This window comes from Lepidochelys olivacea (assembly GCF_965140295.1).
Source record: "Lepidochelys olivacea isolate rLepOli2 genome assembly, chromosome: 6".
Classification (NCBI taxonomy): Eukaryota; Metazoa; Chordata; order Testudines; family Cheloniidae; genus Lepidochelys; species Lepidochelys olivacea.
Window position 1 is genome coordinate 65,618,887 of NC_140416.1, and position 25,451 is coordinate 65,644,337.

Sequence of the window (25,451 nt, forward strand, 5' to 3'; positions counted from 1 at the left end):
TTTGTACCATCTACTCTGGTTCCAGCCTCTGCTGTCAGTTGAGTCTGGTACTGATGAGGGAGATGCTGGTACTGACTGTGTCCATGTCATCAGCATACCAGGCAGCCACAGACCTCCTCTGCCTTTTGTTGTTTCAAGATTTTTCCAGGGTTGCACCATCTTAGCCCCTCCAATGGAGCAAGGTGCTGAACCCTCGTTTGTGAGCACCATATCCCACTGCTCCCCTTCCAGAAGTAGAGGTAGAGCCAGTATCAGAATCTGTATGGGGAACCCTGGTACTGGGAATCTCGGCATTGTCAAATGTGCTGCCGTGGCAGCTTTCACCAGCCTCTGCCACTATTCAAGTCTGGACAGACACTGTCTTTGGCACTGACATGTTCAGTACCAATGATACTGCCTCCATCAGAAGCACCACTTCCTACCTCGTTCTGGGCAAGGGATGAACGGATCACCTATTTGCTCCCTCTGTCTTGCTCTTCACTTGTCGCTGGGATCCCAAGAGTCCTACATCCAAGTTGAGGTCTTCATCCTCCCGCTCTGCATCATGCAGTGAACACCAAGGATCACTAATGGACCGTTTATAGTCCCCAAGATTGTCCTCCACCACTTGGTTGGGATGGAGGTCCTTGGCCAGGTGCCTACTGTCTACCAGTGCCCTGTCCATATCAGTGGCCCCTTGCAGTCAGTGGGTTGCCCCTCATTCTCAGAGGTCCTGCTCTTCACCTCGTTCATAGGCAAAATCACTTGTTAGATCTGCATTGGTATCTGCAGACATCAGCCATCATTCTCCCTGTGGAGCCTCTAGAATATTCTTGTCTGGATGCATCATCCCTGCGACACGATCTGGCCTTGGCTCAATTAAGAGCCTCTGCTTTTTTGTCTCCAGATGAGACTGCACTACTGAGTTCATCCTTCCCTTTGATACTGGAGGACTTTAAGGCATATCAAGACCTGCTGCGCCATGTGGCTGCACCCTTGGGCATCCAGGTGGAGTTGCTGCATGAGACCCCCACACTGTGGTGGACATTTTGCAGTCATCTGCCCCTTGTAGAGTTGCTATCCCAATCAATGTGCTTCTCAGATTGGCTGAAGCCCTTTGGAGTACACCAGCCGTGATACCGCCAGCAGATAAGCACATGGAAGAGTGTTGTTTTGTTCCAGTTGAAGGAACTGAGGGGTTCTATTCACATCTGGCCCTCAGTTCCCTAGTGGTGACCGTGGTATACAACAGGGCATAGAAGGGCAGATTCGGATCTACTCCTAAGGACAGAGACTCTACACGATGGGATCTTAAGGGCAGGAAAGTCTACATATCCTTGTCTCTACAGATGTGAATCTTTAACCAACTTGTTGTCCACATATGATTCCTTAATTGGACAGCTATGTCTGGGTTCACAGACCAGCTGCCCAAGGTCTCACAGGAGGAGTTTGGGGCTTTTGTCAATAAAAGCTCCTTGGTGACCAAAATATTCTTGAGGTCTGCCCTTAACATTGCAGATGCTTCAGCCAGGGTGATGTCCTCTGTGGTCACTGTGAGGAGGGCTTCCTGGCTGCTAAATTCTGGCATTGCACCTGATGTTCAACAGACTATTGAGGAGTTGCATTTCGACAGCCGAAACCTGTTCTCTGACAAGACCGATGACATGCTTCACTCCTTCAAGGATTCTAGGGCTACCTTGAGATCCATCGGGGAAGTGCGCCACCTGCACTGAGGCAAAACTGTGGTGCTCAGCACCAGCTGCAGCAGTATCGTCCACAGTGTACCTTTGCGCAGCCCTTTTCCCTGGAGCAGTAGGACTACCCTAAAAAGCAGGATAGATCCCACAAGAGAAAGTGGTTGGGCTCAAAGTTTGGCCAGCCTACACACCCTCCCTTGGCTTCTAAATGCCTGTTTTGACTCCTTGTTCCAGTCCATTGCTCCTTCCTCCTCATCATCCTGTTCCTTTGGGGACAGACTGGCCCCTTTCTTACAGTGCTGGGGTCTCTGTTACTTCCAACAACTGGGTCCTGCACATGGTCAGAACCCTCCTCCATCTCCTCCTCCGTCTCTTTTCAGGGATCCTGTCATGACATTGCTCCCTGCTGGCATTGGGAGTGGTGGAGGAAGTTCTGCTGGAACGGCTTCTAATCCCAGTACTTCCTGATACAGTAGACGTTCATTAGTAGCAACATATCAGTGCCCTTTTGCTATGTTGCTCCTAAGCACCTGTTGCTGTTATGGGGAGTGTTGTCTGACTAAAGGCACTCTGCTTTTTCTGATCCATAAAACAGCTACAGTACACACTAAAAATCTATAATGTAACAGAATATCTCTTATTGCTACAGTATTACATTAGTTTACATACTGTACATTTTAAATGTGCATTTGTAGCCTACCACCATATTATATCAAGAAAGCGGTATTAATTGAGTTAATCTTAGAAAAGTATCCAGTTTTATTTTTGTGCTTAAAAAAAGTCAAACATCAACTATGACAACAAACACAACCTTTTGCTCTTACTTATAAACATTTTTTGTACTCCTACTTAACTGTAATGCTTTGTACGTGTTGTAAGTTGTCCTGATTAAGAGCATCTACTAAGCAAGTAAATAATACTTTTAATTTAGGTTATTACAGTATGCAAGTAAGTGGAGCATGTGATGTCACATCACAAACGTTGCTCTTATGTGGTGGCTATGTTGCTGTTACCGAGTGGACTATTCACGGTAGAGAAACGGTGACCACGGGAAACGTTGCTAATAAGCAGCGGTTGCTCTCACAAGGTTTTGCTTCAAACAAGCGTCTGTTGTACCCAAATTCAGGGGAAGGATGAGACCCATCCTCTACCTTTGCGGCCTCAACAAACATCACATATAAGATTCCAAATGTGTTGTGGTTTTTTTTTTTTTTTTTTTTTTTTTTTTTTTTTTTGACTATCCTCCCCATATTATCTCAGAATGACTGGTTCGCTGCTCTGGACCTCCAGGATGCTTACTTCCATGTGGCAAGTCTGCTGAACCACAGGAAGTTCCTGCACATTGTTGAAAGAGAGTGCCATTTTCAATACATGGTCGTGCTATTCAGCCTCTTCTGCTTCCTGAGTTTTCACCAAGTGCCTGGTCGTGTTTACTGCATATTTCAGGAGAAAGGGAATCCACCTCTTCCTGGTCAGTGATGACTGGTTGCTATGGGGCAGATCCAGAGAGGAAGTTCTTGCTCACATCAGGACCACATTGTGCTTGCTTGACCATATTGGCCTCATTCTAAATGCCAGAAAGTCAATCTACTCCCACTCACCCAAAAAAAAAAAAAAAAAGCGTACCTGTTAGATTCCACAAGATCTAGGGCTTACCAGCCGACCACTTTCAGGCAATTCCATGTCTTCCTCAGTCTGCAGTCTCAGCCTTCTACAGCCGTCCGGATGTGTCTGAGCATGTAGGGCCACTTGTACACAGGTGATTCAGTTTGCAAGGCTATGCCGCCATCCCTTCAAATGTGGCTCAAGATGGTCTACCACCCCAACTGTCATTCACTGGACAGGCTGGTTTGTCTCCCTCCACTGGTCCTAAACTCCTTACAGTGGTAGACGTGCCCACAGAATGTTTTGTGTGTACAACTTTTCATGAGTAGTGTTTCTGAGTATTCAGATTCTAATGTCTAAACTGTACACCTAAATTTGGGTTGTTGCTGATTTTATACTCGATGTATCATATGACTTTTAAAAAACTAACTTTGTACCTGTGGATAATCTAAGCACTATACCCAGATGTACAGACACACTTTCCCCAACCTATATATTATATAATTTTTTAACATTAGCTTTAATAACATTTTTACACCTGTACTGCACAGGTTCAGCCTGAATGGGGAGAGCCCAAACAGCAAATCCTGTGACTACAGTCCCTTTTTGGTGATAGGACAACCCCATAACATATATTGGACTATTCTCAGCATACAGCCTTTCAGAATTTAAATTACACCTCTACCCCGACATAACGCGACCCGATAACACAAATTTGGCTACAACGCGGTAAAGCAGCGTTTTCGGGGGTGGGGTTGCATGCTCCAGCGGATTAACGCGTCAGCATGTCTGGCTCCGACACGTTGCTCTGAGTGGTGTGTTAAGGGTGCCAGGCCGGGGCCGAGGGGTTGGATAAGGGGCAGAGGGTCTTGGGGGGGGGGCAGTCAGGGGATGGCGGGGGTTGGATGGTTCAGATGTTCTGGGGGTGGGGAGGTCAGGGGATGGGGAATGGAGGTGTTGGATAGGGCGTGGGAGTCCTGGCGGGGGGGCCTGTCAGGGAGTGGGGGTGTGGATAGGTGTCGGGGCAGTCAGGGGAAAGGGGGTGGGGTCCTGGGGGTGATTAGGGATGGGGGGGGTCTCTGGCTGGGATGATTTAGTTGGATTGGCCCTGCTTTGAGCAGGGGGTTGGACTAGATGACCTCCTGAGGTCCCTTCCAATCCTGATATTCTATGATTCTGTGATTCTGAAGGGGGTGGTCAGGGGACAAGGAGCAGGGGAGCTTAGATAGGTGGTGGGGTCTTGGGAGGGGTGGTTGGGGCGGGTGGTCTCTGGAAGGGGTAGTCAGGGGACAAGGAGTGGGGGGGGTTCTGAGGGATCAGTTGGGGCAGGAAGTGACTATTCATAACAGAAATGCTCGAGGCCAAAGCAAGTTTGATATAACGCGGTAAGATTTTTTTGGCTCCCGAGGACCACGTTATATCAGGGTAGAGGTGTACGTACTACACATGGCATAAAGGGTTAGGGCTCCCTTTTTAGAGAAAATTTCTCCAGGACACTCTAGTGGAGTACCACAATTAACATTCCTGTTGGTAAGGGTGAAGCGGTGTTTGAGCAGACAGACTTCAGTTTGGTGGTCTTCCAGCAGCAAGGGCCACTAGTCTAGGTCTAGACACTGTACCATTTTTGATTTTACCAGACAAAAGATACTTTAAGGGAGTATGAGCAAGGTACAGTTTTATGCATCCCTACCTCACCAGGTATCTAAAAATGTTAGAGCCCACCAAATAGCCAATAAGTATTTTTTTTCCCACACGGAGTTTACTGCTTTTCAACTTCATTAAATACCTTGGGAGTATAAGAAATCCTTTCTTCTTTGTCATGATATCCTGAGTTAACAAAGGTGAAATAGTTGTGTCCCTGGTTGCTACAAACAATCCAAAAGGTTTTGTGTAATGTAGGGTATCCGATGAAGTGAGCTGTAGCTCACGAAAGCTTATGCTCAAATAAATTGGTTAGTCTCTAAGGTGCCACTAGTACTCCTTTTCTTTTTGCAAATACAGACTAACACGGCTGCTACTCTGAAACCTGTAGGGTACTAGGAACTGGAGCTTATGCTAAAGCCTCTTTAATTTATACGTTGCCGGGTATGCTGGGAGCATCCATTCCCACTCTACCTTTTTCTGTAGGAGCTGGTAGAGTGGGTGCGGGGATGGCTGCATGATCAGGGATTAAAGCCTGACAAAAGCTGTAATGCCCAGCAGCTATTGCAGTGCTGTTTCAGAAATAGGGCCGCTCTAAAATCCCTTGCACCTATTTATCTGGAGCCCGCAGCTGGGTTGTATGGTTAGTCCCAGGAAAGAAGCCTCTTGCTTTACTAGCTGGGAATTTGTTGCTAGGGAAAACTATCTCATCCTAGTGTGCGTCAGCATGATCTGGTAGAGTCTGTTAAAGAACCATCAGATTCATGGCTTTCTTTATAAACTTCAGTGAACTTGCTAGCTTTAGTAAAAACCCAATTTTGAAGCAACTTATCCTTGCTGCTTTCCTTCTTATCTCCTCCCCACCTCCTTGCTTACCAGCAGAACAGTGGAAAGGTTTATGCTTCTTTCTTTTAAGACTGTTTCTTTGTCTTGTTACTGCTGCTTTTCACTTAATCAGTTATTTTGAACCATGCATCTTTCCCACACTGTAAGTAATAAATAATATTACTTATTCTCATGACCTTTTACTAGCTGACTGTGGCCTCTTCTGTACTAACACAAACCATAAAGCACATATATTATCTCCTTAAGCTAACTTTAAGTCTTTTAATTTCATAACTGTCCTTGCAGGGATCCAAAATAAAATGTCCAAATAGCTGTTGCAATAGCTGTGCACTTTGCTTCCAGATAAGTTTGTTCTTAAGGTGAATTCCACTTGACGTGCTAATGACACTTTTTAAAAAAGTGTTAATAGCTGATTGGCCTTACTTTGAAATAAGAAACTGACAAGGCTTGCATAATGAACACAAGAAGTATGTGCACTTCTTTCAGTATTCAGAAAACATTCTACTTTTAAACATATAGCTATGTTATGGATGTAAATTTTCAAATAGATTGTAATAATTCGTGCAGCTTATTAATAATAAACCAAGGGGGGTTTTATGCATAAATATGAATTACTGCAGAGTGAACACATTGTTCATCTCTTTTCTTCAGTAGATATCGGCCAGAAAACTTCTGTGTACCCAGTTATCTCTGCAATCATGTCCCTCTCAGAGCTGACTACTTGTTTCCAACAGACTAATCAAGATGTTCACAAGGCTGCCTCAGATAAGGGCCGGACCATACTATCACCATCTACTCTCAACAAACAAAAAGGGGTGATTGAAACCCTGACTGAAATCACCTTACCAGAACAGTGTAGCAGCTCTGTTGCAAATCAGTCTCTCTCTTTAGAAACACCTTTGGACAAAGATCCAACACTACCAGCAGAACAGTCTGAGCATCTGGCAGAATCCACTCTGGTCTCTGCAGAGAACAAAGGAAAAAAGAGAAGGAAAAAGCTAAGGAAGAAGAAAACATTGCGAGCAGCCCATGTACCTGAGAACAGTGACACAGAACAGGATGTTATTGACTCTAAACCTATTAGGAAAGTCAAGAGCGGGAAGGTGCCCACAGCGGGAAAGGTTACTACATCCACCTTTCCAAGACAGGAGGATGGGGGTACTACTCATGAAGTAGAGAGGAACAGAGATGATAATGAGAGTGATGCCTCTCTGGAATTAGTAGAAACTGCAAACCCCCAGTTTGAGGTGGTGGCCATCAACTCATCAGAGTCAGGAGATGAGAAACCAGACAGCCCATCTAAGAGGGACACCATGAGATCCTCAGAACAAGCTTCAGTGGAGGCATCTCGCTCTGGTTATGATGAAGTGAGCTCCACCAGTGAGATTGGCACAAATTATAGGGATGGCATCAGTAGAAGGTGAGGTGGAAAGTGGGATTATACTAGATCAGGACAGATTTCTCACATAAAAAAGGTCTTCCAAAATTTTAATTCAAGGGCCATTTTTTCCATTTGTGAAAAGCTTAAAACACGGTGAAGTGGGAGCAAATCTCATTCCTCAATGCTTCCATCACTGAAATGAGAAAAGATGAATATTTATGCCTGGTAAATATATACATGCTGGTAGTTTAACTATCTGAATCTCTTCTCCATGTGCATACAAAAACAATGTTCATGCACTGTTCCTTACTAACTTCTGCAGTAAGTAAAGTAAGGCCCCCTTCAGAGAGGAGTACTTTTTTCCTTCAAAAAAAAAAAAAAAATTGCATAGGGCTGTTAGCAGTGAGTACTTTCATAGCCCATGGAGGACTCCTATACTTTGCTTATAGTACTTCTGATAAAATATCCTATTTTGGAGTATCACTGAAGTTCTCTAAGTACATTTTGCTACCTTTCCTGAATACCAACAAGCAGAGTCTAATCTCTCTACTCTTTATTTTACAGTGTTGCTGAGACTCTCCCTTCCACATCACCAATGAGATGCTCAAAGAACTCCTCAGGTATATTATTGGTGTGCTTTGCTATGTTAAATGGGCATAGGATATCTGAAAATTTGAGTTACAGTCCAAATGTGCTTGCAAAATACTACTGTTCTTTTTGCTCTTCAGAACTTAAACTCAAAATAAGAGTGGAAGACACTGCATAACGATAGTCAACATGGATCACTTATCCTATTCCTCATTCGGTGCACTGTGCCTGTTTACCTTCTGATCCACAGTACCTTTTGGGTGGTGGGGTGAATTTTAGTAACTGGCGTAATGTAACTGTTTGGCTATGTAGAAAGTCCCTCTTCTGGGGATAAACTAGTACAAATGCTAAAATACAGACAAGGCCCTCCTTCCTCCCAGGATTCAAACAGCTGCCTCAGTGGTCATAAGAGTTAATCAGTTCTTGTTCCTGATTGCTGGGGTAGATACCAGATTTTTCCCCTCCCCTGAGCTTAATAATCTTCGCAGCTTCTCCTTAGGCTCCATTCGTCCTTTTGGCGCACGTGTGTTGCTCACTCACCTGCGCCTTCCCTGAGCTACAGCCACAGTCCTTAAATTGCGGAGAGTGGCCAGCTCTAAGCCCAAGACTGCTCTGCTCCACTACTTTCCAGGGTCTCTCTGGAAATGTCTGTGTAGGCCTTTTCCGTGGTCTCTCTTTAAACAGCCCTCTGCCAATCCCTATCTAGGCTCCTTTTCCTGTTCCCACAAGGAGCTATTGCCTGTCTCTCTTCTGATGAGCTTCCCCAGCAAGCTGTTCTATGCCCTGGATTTCTCTGCTGCTAGCCTTTCCAGGTCAAGCCCTGTTACCAGCTTCATTTCCAGATTTCTTCTTTGGGCTATTTTGGAGACATTTCTCAGCACATCTTGTGCCTTCTGGGCATCACCTCATAGTGAGAGAAGGCTGTCTGCTTTTATAGCTCATTAGGCTGTCACATGACCCCTTGGTGATTCATGTGCTCCACCTGAGAACTACAACTCTTAGTCCCTGACTTTAAAGGGACTGAGGCCCCATAACTGGCATCCTGACCACCCCTGCTCTTAAAGGGCTAGAGGTCTATTACATTTTTTTTGGTTGGTTGTTTTACTTGCGGACCTTTTTGCAAAATGTGATGATAGTCAATAGTACGGATAGTCTTATTACTTATGCAAAGTTTGTGTGAATAAAACATTCTGATCGTTAAAGCACAAGCTTTGTTAACTCTCCATTCTGCAGAAGTATCTTCAGAGCCAGGTGAGGATGAAGAACCTACAGAGGGGAGTTTTGAGGGACACCAAGCTGCAGTGAATGCTATTCAGATATTTGGGAGTGTGCTTTACACCTGCTCAGCAGACAAAACTGTCCGTGCCTACAATCTGGTTGTAAGTAGGGTCATCATGGAGAGAACGTATTTTGCAGTCTTCAGATTTTTTGTAAAGCCCTTTTTTGTGCTTAGAAGAAATCTTCTTAAGGAATCATTTATAGTGGGTTTTTTGTTTTGGTTTGGTTTTTTTATCATCTATAAAGTTCCCAAACTTTCTGTAATAGTAATGGCCAGTCCAGACTGACCCCATTAGGGCTTTTGCATGCTTGCTTCCAGCATGAGAAATATGGCTTGGTGAAAGATTTTATGTAGAAAATGTTCTTGAAGAGAAATTTGTATATATTTTTCTCTTTAAAGAGAAGCTTGGTTTTCACTGCCTTTTTAAGGATGTCAGTTAGTTAGCAAGTACCATTCTAGACGAGAGGAAGTTTAGTCACTCCCTGTTGCCCATTGGGGTTGGAGAAGGTATGTTAGTCAAATGAGAATTGGTCTATAATCCTTTCGCAGAGGCCTGAGTTTGTGACCACCACCACAAAACTAACAAACCTTAAACAAAAAGCCTTCTTTCATTTCTTGTAGGATATATTTTTATTAGGAAGATCTACTGAAATACTGGCTGACCATAGCTTAATAAATTCTTACAAATGATAAGCAATCAGAGTTCAAGAAAACTGCCAAAGATACAAACCTATATAGGTAGTGCATTCAGACACATAAAAAGGCATAACATCTTAAAGTAAAATCACACCACCAAGGATCTTCAGATCTTGTTCTTTAATCCAGTGAATTAATAATACTACTTGATAATAGGGTTTTTTTTTTTTTCATCCATAGATCTCCAAAGTGCTTTACAAGAATGGGACTAGACCAGTGGTCTCCAACCTTTTTACACCTAAGATCACTTTTTGAATTTAAGGGCAACCCAGGATCTACCCTGCCCCACTCCGTCACTTCCTCTCCCCCACCCTCACTCACTTTCACCAGGCTGGAGGAGGGGGTTGGGGTTTGGGAGGGGGTGTGGGCTCTGGGCTGAGGGGTTCGCAGTGTGGGGGTAGGGGGAATAGGGGAGGGGGCTCTGGGCTGGGGCAGTGTTGGGGTAAAGGAGGGAGTACAAGGTGCTGGCTCTGAGAGAGGGGTCAGGGCTGGGGTAGGGGGTTGGGGTCAGTGGTGTAGCCAGGTGGAGAAACAGGGGGAGCAGAGATTTTAAAAAAGGCGCCACTCGCTAGTACTCACCCGGCAGCGCTCCGGGTCTTTGGCGGCGGGTCAGGCGGCACTCTGGGTCTTCAGTAGCACTTGATTCGCTCCAGTCTTCGGCAGCACTGAAGGCTTCCTCCACCGCCACCGCAATGCCACTGAAGACCGGAGCGAGTGAAGGTCCCAATGCCGAAATGCTGCTGAAGACCCGAAGCGCCGCCTGACCTGCCGCCAAAAACCCGGAGCACCGTCGGGAGAGTAAAAAATTTGGAAGGCGCCAAAGAATTAATAAGGCATCACTTCTGCTCGGTGAGGGAGCGGCCGCTGCCCCGTTCCCCCCCCAGCTATGCTTCTGGTTGGGGTGTGGGGGGAGTACTTTGTGCTGGCTCTGGGAGAGGGCTCAGGGCTGGGGCTTGGAGTGCAGGAGGGCGTTCAGGTGCTTGCTCCGGGATGGGGCTCAGGGCTGGGGGTTGCGGTGCGGCCTCCCACTGGGCAGCATTTACCTCCAGTGGCTCCTGGTCGGTGGCACAGTGTGGATGCCACTAAGGCAGACTCCCTGCTTACCTCGGCCCCACACCACTCCTGGAAAGGGCCAATACACCTCTGCAGCCCTTGGGAGGGGAAACTGGGGGCGGGCGGCACATGGCTCTGCACGCTGCCCCTCTCTGCAGACACCGCTGCCACAGCTCCCCATTCACAGCCAGTGAGAGCTGCAGGGGTGGAGCTTATAGGCAGGAGCAGCATTCGGAGGGAGACCCCTGCCGTGCCCTTGGGGCCGTGCTGGCTGCTTCCGGGAGCTGCATGGGGCTGGGGCGGGCAGGGAGTCTGTCTTAGCAGCAGCCCCACTGCGCAGCCGGAGATAGCAATCAATGGGGAGATCCTCCAGGATTGACCAGTCGATTGTGATCGACCGGTTGGTGACCACTGGACTAGACCTTTGGTTTCCTGATTCCTGGTTCTCTACCTTTCCCAACTACTATACCCCTTTCAGGAGTCTGAAGTCTGAGCCCTGCTGCCTAGGGCCCAAGCATGTAATTTAGCTTTATGGGGCCCCAGGTAATTGCTCTGCTTGCTACCTTCTAACACTGGCCCTGCATTTGCAACCCCTCCTATATCCATTCTACAACCCCCCTGCGGGTTGTGACCTCTAGGTTAAGAAACACTGATCTAGATGAGTTGTTGCACCCCCTGGAAGACCTCTCTGTTCCCCCAGGGGTATGCATACCCCTGGTTGAGAATCACTGCTCTGAACTATGCTGCTTTTCTAGACTCCTTTTATCCTGACAGTACTTACACAGTATAGATTGTGCAAGTGTGCTGGGATTTCTTTGGGACTAAAATTATAACAGTGTGTTGTTCATTATGAAATTTGGATAAAAATCTAGTGTCCCTCATTACATCTGTCTTTTGCTGAAGTAAACACCACTGTAGCAGGAAATGTATGTGTGTGTGGGAGGGTGGGGGGTTGTGAGGCTCCCTGGGGTACCAAGGTTGTGAGGCAGCTTGCTATCACCTGCCTTGAGCATGAGGAAACCTTGTGGTTTCCTGTCAGGGTCAGCTCCCCAACTCTGCCAGCCACAGACAGCACAAGGATTCTCCTCTCAGCTGAGGCAGGCTCTGCCATCCCTTTGCAGGTTAGCAATAGATATACTCCAACCCCTAGGTGTCTCCCTGGAGTCCTCAGCCCCTTAACCACTGGACAGTCATATAATTCCCAGATCCTCTGCTCCCAAAGGAATAGTACACCCCAGTTTACCAGTTGCAACCTGGATCACAGTTCCACTAAACACCTTGCACTTAGATTTGTTTATAGTGAAAACAAGGATTAAGTTTATTTAACAAAGAATGGGAATTTGAGAAGAAGGAAGTAGGGTTAATGGACCTAAAGGGTTACATATAAAATAAAATCAGAACACTTATTCTAGAGCTTAAACATATTTAACAAGAGGGCATCTTGTTAAATAAGGTACTGTTTATCCAAAGTCGTTGTCACCACATTTTTCAACTAGGATGGCTGAGACCCTCCTTTTATAAGACCAAACCCACTGGCAGCTTGTCTTCCCAGATGAAGGATGCCAGGGCATCTTTCTGCACACATAGCTATATTAGACCAGTCCTTTTTGTTTTTTTTACCTGCAAACAGGTTTCCCTTCCTCGCTGTTTACCTCTTCCTGTTAATTTCTTCTCTTGAAGTCCCTGCACTCTCTTCATGAGCATTTGATTCAGTATCCAAATATACTTCCAGTATAAGACACACAATTAACAATGCTCAGTCAAGGATATAAGTATCTGCTACCTCCTTTCTGGCGGAATCTGTCTTAAGGTATGCCATCTCTGGGTGACCTGCCTTTATCTCCAGGCTTTAAGAACATAACTTCCAGTATATATAGGTATCTCCTTACATATTATCTGCACATACATTTTGCAAAGATTATGATGATCAGTGTGATACAGGCTTTCAGTAGGGATCTCACATGATATTCTTTGATGAACTACCACACCCAGGGAATCTGTGTAACCCTTACGCATCTCTGTGCCCCCTGCCAGCTAGCATCAAGAGTTCCTTGGGTCACAGAATTCTGTTGCTTTGCTGGGATCTGAGAGTATGTGTAGATTTGTGTAAACATTAGGTAGAGGGAGAAAATTAACCTATATTATAGTCTGCACGTTAACGGACTTTGTGCTCTACTTTTAGAACAGAAAATGTATGGGTGTCTTTGAAGGACACACTTCCAAAGTGAACTGTCTCCTGGTTACTCAAACAAATGGGAAGAATGCAGCCCTCTACACTGGCTCTAGTGACCACACAATCAACTGTTACAATATCAAGGTATTCATAAACATGGTATTAAACGTTGCACCTTTGTGTGAGAATCTCAAGGGTCTTTTCAAGCATAAATGAACCAAATCTTTCAAATCCCCATGAGCTAGATATTAGCCCCATTCTACACATGATGAAACAAAGTGACCTACCCAAAGTCACAGATCAAGTCAACGGCAGAAACGGAAATATAACAAAGTTTTCTTCGGACTCCCAGTTCTGTGTTTTAAACAGTGTATGTGTTGTGATACAAAGATTTGGACAGTATGAGTTGGTATGGTTATTCAAATTATCCCAGACAAGTGCCAATAAAAACGTATTACCACATTATCATATTTTGTGTGCTACGTATTTTATAGAAACTACTTTAGAAATGTTTGAGTTTAAAAACAGGTACTTTTTTTGGTATTCTTTTAGCTTTTAAAGTCAAGTTCTCTGATTCAGTGAGTCTTCAGTATACAGGCTTTTGAAGTGGAAACCATCATGAATTTTACAAACCTCTTAAAAACAAACTAGTAGATATTCCATATATAAATGTCAGTAGTTAGATCAGTATCTTATGTTGTGGAAGGGGTGTATACTATTTGACGTCAGGTTTATTGCCCTAATGAATTGTGAGATGTCAGGTGGTCCAGGACAAAATATTAACTTTTGTGGGCTTCTGGCTAATGTAATTGAAGGAAAAGTTGCACATTCCCTGGTGGACATTCTAAATGTTTGGAATATTAATAGTCCTGACCAAAGATGAATTAGTGGGCTAGGTGCAGGTGAGCTAGTCAAAAGGGATAAATTGTATTTATCATGCACTTGGATAAATTCTGGTATATTAAGTTTCTATGACTGACCCAGTATTCGTCAAAGTTTCTGTATCTGTTTACAGTAATTTAATAATGGCTGGTTTCTGAACAATATCACTGTGCTGCCCCATTCTACTGGCCAGTTTTTTAATTCAGTAGGCTCTTTGCTCAGGCATAGAGGGTAATGGCAAGTTAAATGAGGTAAGCAGAGGTAATTGAGGTGGAAGACAGCCACTTGGAAGTGCACATCTCCATTAACTTGTATTTTTTTCTGACTTCCTCAGTAGTCTATGAAAAGTGCATTTCACTTGGGAGTATAGGCAATACAGCTCTCATGGGAGTCAGTAGTGTTCTGAGAGGATGAAGCTGAGCTTCTCATACCAGAGGCAAAGGAGCAAGTTGGAAGAGAGCTGCTTAATCTGGCCTCTGTCAGGGATCAATGAAAGGAAGGTCTGTCTCCTGAAATTGAGAGTGAAAGTGGTCCTTGACCTTGAAGGATTGTGGAGTAGATGTCTGCTTCCTATGGACAAATTGTTTTAGGTCACTGATCTGTGGAAAGATAATATCAGCTGACTATCATTTATGCCACTTCCCCTATGGAGAAGTTACTAAGGAAGTTGAGTTGGGGTGGGAGTGAGCTCTTGGAACAAGAGCTTCACACAGACAGAAGAACTTCTCCATTACTGGAGAGAAGCAACACAATTCATAGGCAAGACTAATGGCTCATTTCAGTTTTTCCCAGTTATCTCAAAATAGTCTCCCAATTTTTCCACTAATGACAAAAGCTGAAACTATTTGTTTCTTGTCAGACCAAGTTGTGCATGGAGCAATTTAAATTGGAAGACCGGGTGCTCTGTCTGCATAGTAGATGGCGAATCCTGTACGCAGGCCTTGCAAATGGCAATGTGGTCACTTTCACCATAAAGGTCAGTGTATTTATTTGAAAACTGGTGTGTCAACCCATATTGAAACAGTTTTAGCAGGTGGTATTCTCTTTTCTTCCCACTCTCATTTCCAATTCCATTTTGTCTCTTGAATAGCAAGAACATTCATAACTATTGCATATCAAGATAGCAGCTAAGTCATTTCTGTTTCAGTATTTACATGTCCCTGGATGAACCTTCTCCCCTTCACCTTCTTCCAGCTACCCCCTGTGTCCTCAGAAGAATTCCCCTGCCTACCGCCAGGTTCCCTGGAGCTGAACTTTTGTGGGTGATAAAGGCTTAATGGCACTTGTTTCTCTGTGTGCTATGACTCCTCACTAAGACTTGAATGGGGTCTCTGCAGAGTGTACGAGATACAAACCTAGGAGAGAGATATCCAAACAGACCTCTTGTTTGGCAGAAAACTAACCATGAGGCCACAGAATGTTTTAAATAGAAACACAAACATATCTCATTATTTGCTTAGATTGACTCCAGGCTCATTGCTCAAAACTAACCTAGCAAAATAAGCTCATATTTTAAGGAGATCTAAAAAGAGGGCTTGTTCTGAGAGCTCAAGAGCAGAAGTATCATGCCAGTGAACCTCAAATTATCTTCACAGAATTTTCACACTAAACGTGAACAAACACACTTCATAATCGTGTGGTACTTAAAGAATAATGAAATATCTAAGTTCACATGCCTCATCTAGCAATTCTGTTCTTCTACCACTGAAGAATGACTGTTTCTTACTACTGGTCAAATTGTAAGCACAGCTCACCGGAAAGAAGCTAAATGAATTTGTAATGCAAAACAAACTGTTACGATAAATTAGGAATACTTGTTTAAAGGATATCGGAGGGAACAAAGAATTAGCTTTAGATTTTTAGGTTATATTTTTAATCTTAAACAGTATTCCATCAGTAGTGGTGGTTGCACCTTTTTGTCTTTTTAGGTATGTACAAGAGTAATATCAGATACGCCTTCAGTCTGAGGAATCGTATCCTTGAAGAGGGAAGGACTCAGTGGTCTACATTCCATTCAATCTTTTGACTTCTTTATTTTGCAGAACAACAAGCAAATCGATACCTTTGAATGCCATGGCCCTAGAGCAGTCAGCTGTCTAGCCACGGCTCAGGAAGGAGCACGCAAGTTGTTGGTAGTGGGGTCCTATGACTGTACCATCAGTGTGCGGGATGCTCGAAATGGACTGCTTCTACGAACTCTTGAAGGTCATAGCAAAACTATACTCTGTATGAAGGCAAGTACCTTGGGAAGTAACAGTTTTTGACAAATGATGTAGTCACTATATGTTAAGGGGACTATTTACTTCCATCTGATATTTGAGAGACTTTAACGTTTTGATATTCCCATAGATCAGGGGTTCTCAACCTTTTTCTTTCTGAGGCCCCCACAACAGGTGATAAAAATTCCACACCTCATGTGTGCCACAACAACTGTTTTTCTGCATATCCGGTACATTAAAACCAGGGCCTGCGTTAGGGGGCAGCAAGCAGGGCTATTGTCTGAGGCGCCATGCAACAGGGGGCCCCGCAAAGCTAAGTTTCTTGGGCTTCAGCCTCAGGTGGTGGGGTTTGGGCTTGGGCTTGGGCTTCAGCCCCGGGCAGCAGGGCTCAGGCTTTCTGCCTTGGACCCCAGCAAGTCTAGTGGCGGCCGTGCTCTCTGAATTATTTTGGCAGACCCCCTGAAACCTGCTTGCGGCCCCAGACCCCTGGTTGAGAACTGGTGCCCATAGGAAATTTTATCTGTATTTTGACTAAAAATAAAAATCCCTTCATTTGTGAAAAGTTTCCCCAACTTTGAGCTCCTTCTGCTGGCCTTGCTACCACAATTGGTGCGTTTCCTAGTGCTGCTGCTATTGCGCTTCATAGTACTAGTGTACACAAGACGGATGTTGATTTCAGAAGCGCAAGGGGGCGGTGGAACAATCATCTTGCCAGAAGGAAGAAAGGAAACTCACCTATTTTGCCTGTAATTCACTCTGGAAATTTTGAAAAAATTTTCTCCATTGAGAAAATACTCACAATGTCCCTTTAGACATGTCCCCTTCCCCCCCCCCCCCAAAAAAAAACCCTTTTCTATATGCAGAAATGTGATTTTTCTGATGGAAATAGTTGTACTGATTCAATCCCACTCGTAGTGTGGACGCTGATATACCAGTGGAAAGCTGCCTTAGACTGGTGTATAGGAATAGCTCTACTGGTATAACTGCATCCACCCTAGGAGGGCTGTATCACTTTAAGTATATAGATAAAGTGGCACAACTTCTTTTGTGTAGACATACCTTTAATGGTCGATAGTAATGTGCCCACTCTAATATAAAGCATGGTACATGTGTGTTCTACATTACTGGCCAGCTCTGTCCCTGACCTGCTCTTTTTTTCACATTAACTTGCTCCTGCCATCTACACGCATATTGGAGCACATTTATGTCGTCTTCAAACTTTTTTTGCTTAGTTCTGTGTGCTTAAAAAGCACCAGGGTGTTGATGCCTTATGTCCACAGAGCAGAGATGCAGGTGCAAAGCACAATTTTCCCCACAGAGCCTCACTGTCTTAATCCTGTGATGAAGTGAATCCTTTTTTTTTAATGGGCAAAATCTGGTTCAATCTTTCTGCCCATTCAGTCCTGCGATTCTGAGATTACCGGTCAGCTTGTATGTGTGATTGTTTTTGTATTGTGAACTCTGAGATCTGTTTGCTAGGAACTGAACTGAGATTACTAACTCATTTCACATAAATTCCTAGTCAGCCATTTGCTGCTAGCTGGAGCTGGATTTTAACTAGTTATTGAGGGGTGAAAGCCTGGATGGTTCTGGGATTGGTAGTCTGGTATGAAGGTGTGACATTACCCAGGGTACTGTCTGGACTGTTGAACAGCTGTGTCCCCTCAAATCTCCAACCTGGAGCGCCTGTTACACTGCTTTGCTGTAAGAGCAACCACTCCTGGTCTGCTTACACACAGCCTCCAGCATGTAAACTACTCCCAGTTATATTGTACAAGTGCTATAGCCAGCCACTCCTGAACTGCACTGCAGAGTAACACCAGCAAATTCGCAGTCCCAGACTTTCCCCCAAAAATGTGCGTCTTATACTGCCCAGCACTCTTGTGGAAAATGCAAGTTTATATATATATATATATATACAAATCCTGTTATCTCAAATGGTGTTTCCAAAACACTTCAGTCCAAGCACACTGGTTTAGATAAAACAATAAAACAAGTTTATTAACTACAGAAAGATGGATTTTAAGTGATTTACAAGTAATGAGGCATAAAAGTAAGATTTGGTCACAAGAACATAAGTTAGATATTAGTTTCATTTTACTTTTTAACAAGCTAAATGAATTTAAAGCAAAGGTCTCTCTTGCCACGTTCTTCAGCGGTCTTTCTGGCTGGATTCCTTTTGGCCAGGACCCCTCTCCCAATTCAGTGTTACTTTCCTTGTTGTTCAGGTGGTGGTGATGCCCTGGGCAGGCAGACAGGGAGGAGTCTCTTAGGGTGTGTTCCCCTTATAGTTTTCTTTTTCTTTGAAAATCCTCTCTAGCTGAGGTTAAGGAGACAGAAAGTCTATGGAGACTCAGCTGTTTCTTTGCCAAGATGTAAATTTCTTGCTCTCACCCTTTTTCCTGCCAAAGAATGGCCTTGACCAGATGATAGTCCATTTGATGTTGCTGACGCTCGGCTGAGGCGTGGGTTTCCTTTTTCTTTCTGAGGAACTGTCCCTTTGTGGCTTTTTTTTTTTTGTTGCAGGCTTGGATTGTCTCAATAATATCATACAGTAGATTTATAACATTACACACAGTATACCCATTTTACCAGGACAATAATGATCAGCACATTGAGTTTTCAAATGATACACCTCACAAGGCATATTTTGCACAAAACTTACAAGTATTGTAAGGGATGAACATAAGGGTACAGATTGTCGTAGAAGCCTATCTACTACTTAAACAATCTGATGCTTTAAAGTAATTGTACTGGGTGAGTTTCATTGTCCTGTTCAGAACAGATTTTGCTGGTCCCCTAGCTTTTAAAGAAAACAATGGATTTTACAATAAAGCTGATAAATAAGCAGTTTATTTGACCCAAACACACACAATTATATTTTTGCCTGGGATGTGGGATGAATCTTTTAAAATAAAAATCGCATTTGTTGGATATATGTGTATATATATGTACATATTAGGGCTGTCAAGCGATCAAAAAATTAATTGCTGTTGAACAACAATAGAATACCATTTATTTTACGTGTTTTTGGATGATCACTACATTTTCAAATTAATTTCAGTTACAATACAGAATACAAAGTGTACAGGGCACACTTTATATTTTTGGTTACAAATATTTGCACTGTAAAAAACAAAAAAAAATTGTGTTTTTCAATTCACCTCATAAAAGTACTGTAGTGCAATCTCTCTTTATCATGAAAGTTGAACTTACAAATATAGACTGATGTACAAGAAAACCTATGTTCAAAAATAAAACAATGTAAAATTTTAGAGCCTACAAGTCCGTTCAGTCCTACTCCTTGGTCAGCCAATCATTCAGACAAACAAGGTTGGTTACAATTTACAGGAGATAATACTGCCTGCTTCTTGTTAACAATGTCACCGGAAAGTGAGAACAGGCATTCGCATGGCACTGTTGTAGCTGGTGTTGCCAGATGCCCTAAACTTTCGTATGTCCCTTCGTGCTTCCGTGCTGATGATGGATTCTGCTTGATAATGATCCAAAGCAGTGCAGAGTGATGCATATTCATTTTCATCATCCGAGTCAGATGCCACCAGCAAAAGGTGGTGGTGGGTTTTTTTTTGTGGCTTGGTTTCTGTAGTTTCTGCATCAGAATGTTGCTCTTTTAAGACTTCTAAAAGCATTCTCTACACTTCGTCCCTTTCAGATTTTGGACAGCACTTCAGATTCTTAAACCTTGGGTCAAGTGCTGTAGCTATTTTTAGAAATCTCACATCCGTACCTTCTTTGCGTTTTGTCAAATCTGCTCTGAAAGTGTTCTTAAAACGAACATGTGCTGGGTCATCATCCGAGACTGCTATAATAATGAAATATATGCAGAATGCAGGTAAAACAGAGCAGGAGACATACAGTTCTCCCCCCAAGGAGTACAGTCACAAATTTAATTTAACACTTTATTTTTTTTAACAAGCATCATCAGCATGGAAGCAGGTCCTCTAGAATGATGGCCGAAGCATGGAATGGGGCATATGTTTAGCATACCTGGTATGTAAATACCTTGCAACGCCAGCTACAAAAGTGCCATCCAAACGCCTGTTCTCACTTTCAGGAGACATTGTAAATAAGAAGCAGGCAGCAGTATCTCCGATCAATGTAAACAAACTTGTTAGTCTTAGTGATTGGCAGACTAAGATGTAGGACTGAGTGGGCTTGTAGGCGCTAAAGTTTTACACTGTTTTGTTTTTTTGAGTGCAATTATGTAACCAAAAAAAAATCTGCATTTGTAAGTTACGCTTTCACGATAAAGAGATTGCACTACAGTACTTCTATGAGGTGAATTGAAAAAATACTATTTCTTTTGTTTATCATTCTTACAGTGCATATATTTGTAATAAAAAATAATATAAAGTGAGCACTGTGCACTTGGTATTCTGTGTTGGAATTGAAATCGATATTGAAAATGTAGAAAAACATCCAAAAATATTTAATAAATTTCAATTGGTATTCTATTGTTATAAGTGCGATTAATTGCAATTAATTTTTTTGAGTTAATTGCGTGAGTTAATTACAATTAATTAGCTGTGTGTGTGTAATATATAGTGTATAAATGGCTCTGATTACCATTTGGGCAGCTTAATGTGTTTCCTAATGTTGTAGCTATACACTGAAGAATTAATTTTTAAGGGGTTCTTCACACTATATTAAAAGATTGGAAGGGGTAGAGGATACAGGAGGAAGTATTTGTGAAGTCAATACGCCTTGGTGAAATATATTGCTACACCTCTACCCCGATATAACGCGATAAAGCAGCACTCCAGGGAGCGGGGCTGCTTTACCTCATTGTATCTGAATTCGTGTTACCACAAGAGGTTCCTCTGCGCCCCACCACTTACTTGCTGTGCCCCCCCCCCACCTCACCTCACCTCCGCCTCCTCCCACAAGTGCACCGCGCCGCTTTGCTTTTTCCCCCTCCCTCCCTCCCAGGCTTGCCGCACCAAACAGCTGATTCGCGGTAAGCCTGAGAGGGAGGGGGGAGAAGCGGAGTAGCAGTGGCACGCTCAGGGGAGGAGGCGGAACGGAGGTGAGCTGGGACGGGGAGCGGTTCCTCTCCCTGCCCCGATATAACGCAGTCTCACCTATAAGATGGTAAGATTTTTTTGGTTCCCGAGGACCGTGTTATATCGGGGTAGAGGTGTACTTTAAAGTAAGCAAATCCTTACTCAAGTAGTGTGTATGTTTTGTTTCACTCATATATTAAAAATGATCCAGAAGTCAAAACTATTTTGTTGTCCTCTTTAAAAGGTTGTGAACGATCTGGTGTTCAGTGGCTCCAGTGACCAATCTGTCCACGCCCACAATATACATGTAAGTCATTCAGATACTTGAAACGCTAAATAGCTTTTACTGTTGAGTTGATAAAAGCAATGAGAATTTCTTTGGACGCCCATATGCTTAAGAAGATATGGTGACTCTTACGCTACTTTGTATAGCACCTTTTCTATTTGAGGAACGCAAAGCACTTTGTAAACATTATCCTTCATTCCTAGGATATTGAAAAATTGGGGAGGGTTCAGAAAAGAGCAACAAGAATGATCAAAGGATTTGAAAACTTGCCTTTTAATGAGAGATTCAAGGAGTTCAATATATTTAACTTATCAAAGAGAGGGTTAAGGGGTGATTTGCTCACAGCCTGTAAGTATAGAATCATAGAATATCAGGGTTGGAAGGGACCTCAGGAGGTCATCTAGTCCAACCCCCTGCTCAAAAGCAGGACCCATACCCAATTAAATCATCCCAGCCAGGGCTTTGTCAAGCCTGACCTTAAAAACTTCTAAGGAAGGAGATTCCACCACCTCCCTAGGCAACGCATTCCAGTGTTTCACCACCCTCCTAGTGAAAAAGTTTTTCCTAATATCCAACCTAAACCTCCCCCACTGCAACTTGAGACCATTACTCCTTGTCCTGTCCTCTTCCACCACTGAGAATAGTCTAGAACCATCATCCTCTCTGGAACTACCTCTCAGGTAGTTGAAAGCAGCTATCAAATCCCCCCTCATTCTTCTCTTCTGCAGACTAAACAATCCCAGTTCCCTCAGCCTCTCCTCATAAGTCGTGTGTTCCAGACCCCTAATCATTTTTGTTGCCCTTCGCTGGACTCTCTCCAATTTATCCACATCCTTCTTGTAGTGTGGGGCCCAAAACTGGCCACAGTACTCCAGATGAGGCCTCACCAATGTCGAATCGAGGGGGGCGATCACGTCCCTCAATCTGCTCGCTATGCCCCTACTTATACATCCCAAAATGCCATTGGCCTTCTTGGCAACAAGGGCACACTGCTGACTCATATCCAGCTTCTCGTCCACTGTCACCCCTAGGTCCTTTTCCGCAGAACTGCTGCCTAGCCATTCGGTCCCTAGTCTGTAGCTGTGCATTGGGTTCTTCCGTCCTAAGTGCAGGACCCTGCACTTATCCTTATTGAACCTTATCAGATTTCTTTTGGCCCAATCCTCCAATTTGTCTAGGTCCCTCTGTATCCTATCCCTCCCCTCCAGCGTATCTACCACTCCTCCCAGTTTAGTATCATCCGCAAATTTGCTGAGAGTGCAATCCACACCATCCTCCAGATCATTTATGAAGATACTGAACAAAACCGGCCCCAGGACCGACCCCTGGGGCACTCCACTTGATACCGGCTGCCAACTAGACATGGAGCCATTGATCACTACCCGTTGAGCCCGACAATCTAGCCAGCTTTCTACCCACCTTATAGTGCATTCATCCAGCCCATACTTCCTTAACTTGCTGACAAGAATACTGTGCGAGACCGTGTCAAAAGCTTTGCTAAAGTCAAGATACAATACATCCACTGCTTTCCCTTCATCCACAGAACCAGTAATCTCATCATAGAAGGCGATTAGATTAGTCAGGCATGACCTTCCCTTGGTGAATCCATGCTGACTGTTCCTGATCACTTTCCTCTCATGTAAGTGCTTCAGGATTGATTCTTTGAGGACCTGCTCCATGATTTTTCCGGGGACTGAAGCGAGGCTTACTGGCCTGTAGTTCCCAGGATCCTCCTTCTTCCCTTTTTTAAAGATGGGCACTACATTAGCCTTTTTCCAGTCATCCGGGACTTCCCCCGTTCGCCACGAGTTTTCAAAGATTCCTACATATGGAACAGAAGGCTCTTCAGTTTAGCAAACAATTGTATTACAAGATCCAGTGGCTAAAAGTTGAAGCTAGACTAATTTAATCTAAAAAATAAGGCATGCATTTTCAACAATGAGTAATTAACTATTAGAACAACTTACCAAGGGTTGTAGTAGGTTTTCTATCACTAGAAATTCTTTAATCAAGATAGGATGTTTTTCTAAAAGATATGCTCTAGTTCAAACAGGAACTAATTCAGGAAAGTCTGATGTCCTGTGTTATTCAGGAGGTCTGACTAGATGTCAGTGGGTCAACTGCAGAGCTAGAAGTAGAAATCAGAAATCCTGACTTCCAATCCCCAACTCGCACCAATAGGATTACTCCCTTCTCTCTTTTGAAAATACTGCCTTTGTTTTGAAACAGTATCACAGATTAATTGAAAATGCCAAAAGCCATGATGCAAAGTGGTGGACACAGAATAATTAGTCTGGTGATGTATTTCGTGCAAATGGTAATGTGGTTAATTCTGTTTAGCAACTGCTGATTCTTCCTCTTAAACTTCGGGGGGTGGGGGAGGAGCACGTACCAGTTCCTAGTGGCTGTGGTAATATGGTTGCAAGTGTACTTTGTTAGAAATTATGCTTTACCAAATGGGGCAGAAAGTTGGAAATGAGGAAACTAAAGGATGTCTAGGAAACTGCTGCTGGTAACTTCAGGTCACGTTTTGGTTTGACTTTAGGTTTCTATAAGCTAGGTAAAAGGTACTGCAATTACTTTTTAAGTGAGATACATACATGAGAAATATATAATGTTCAGGTTGGCATGAGTAAGCATTTAAAACTTGGAAAAGGAGTTAGCCCAAGACTAAAGCTAGCACAGCGGTTGCAAAGGCAGTTTAAATAGGTACTGCTGGGAGGGACAGGAGAAAGATGGAGACTATCCCTTCCTTCAGAATCCCTTGGACCCAGAGCAGAGAAGGAGAGACCCTCATTTGGGGGCAGTAGGACCCATATGGCTGCCTACTCGGGGAATTCTGCACCTAACAATTCTACGCACAGTATTTTAAAATTCTGCATATTTTATTTGTCAAAATAACACAATATAATCACTCCAGTTTCAATTATTTTGGTAACTTATTTCAAAATACCTGTCAACAAGTATGTCAACAAGTATGTCAACAATACAGACAACGACAACATGTGGCTGTGGGAAAAGAAACTGCAGGGAGGAGTTGGCCTGAGACTGAAGCCAGCAGAGCAGTTGTAGAAGCAGTTTGACCAGGGAGTGTCAGATGCTGCTAAGGTCATCACACTGCTTTCTGCAGTTTCCACACTGAACGTTCTTTCTCCTATGGTGAATGGCTGTTCATCATGTCTCCCCTGCCCTTCTTTTGTTTTTCCTTTTGGCAAATTCCCTCCATTGTAAAAAAACAAATAACCAAAGTAACAAGTAACAAAGTAACAACCGATAAATAAAAATAATCATGGCACTAACATGATGTTGAACACTATTACTCTGCTTGTATGTTGTATCCGTTTTCCTGCCTTATCTATTTAGATTGTAAGCTCTTTGGGATAGGGTATTTGTCTTATGATATGTTTGTATGGTGCTATATACAATGGGGCCTTGTTCTTTGTTAGCCCCTAGGCAGTTCTGTAACATAATGAATAATAAAACTATTATTTCAATGAGAAACCTGCAGACTTGCTGTTTGCATCTGTTTTCATGATTTAATGGGTGTTCTTTCTTCCTTGTCTTGACACAGACAGGAGAGCTGGTACGAATCTATAAAGGCCATAATCATGCAGTAACTGTTGTGAACATCCTAGGGAAGGTGATGGTGACTGCTTGCTTGGATAAATTTGTCCGTGTTTATGAGCTACAGGTAAGAAAATAAATGATGTCCAGGAATAGAACTTATCTATTCTATTTTTTTGTACATTTCAGAAGCTCCAGAGCAAAATACCATATTAATAATCTTTACTTCCTAGTTTCCAGCCCCTCCCTCTTCTACCACTTAAAATTCTCAACCTTCTCCTTGACCAATTTGCTGTGGGGTTTTAAAATAATTCAACAGATAATCACTTGCATGAGCCAGACTGGTTCTCTGGTTGCACTCATTTTAATTGTAGAAGAAACTGACGTGTTTTTTTCAAATGATTCTGGACAATTAGTTTTCTGTTCTTTGAAAGGCTGAGTGGCATGTAGTCTGTCCCTGTAAACTGAATCACCTTAATGGCCACTCCCTAGTAGTCAGTACTCTCATGCAGAAAACAGTGGGTGGATTCTCATAGTT

The 25,451-nt window shown here is 43.4% G+C and overlaps 1 protein-coding gene across 3 annotated transcripts in view; it reads left to right on the forward strand.

The window, feature by feature from the left end:
* ZNF106 (zinc finger protein 106) overlaps positions 1-25,451 on the forward strand; it is a 79,369-nt gene that overhangs the window by 40,633 nt on the left and 13,285 nt on the right. For 2 of the 3 annotated variants that reach the window (XM_084632588.1, XM_084632589.1), the window contains 8 exons: positions 6,420-7,188; positions 7,714-7,769; positions 8,971-9,116; positions 12,948-13,082; positions 14,680-14,796; positions 15,863-16,054; positions 21,308-21,370; positions 24,921-25,040. In XM_084632588.1, the coding sequence (XP_084488714.1) occupies positions 6,420-7,188; positions 7,714-7,769; positions 8,971-9,116; positions 12,948-13,082; positions 14,680-14,796; positions 15,863-16,054; positions 21,308-21,370; positions 24,921-25,040 (1,598 nt within the window). The remainder of the gene's footprint in view (positions 1-6,419; positions 7,189-7,713; positions 7,770-8,970; positions 9,117-12,947; positions 13,083-14,679; positions 14,797-15,862; positions 16,055-21,307; positions 21,371-24,920; positions 25,041-25,451) is intronic. The other variant, XM_084632590.1, reaches the window with a different exon arrangement.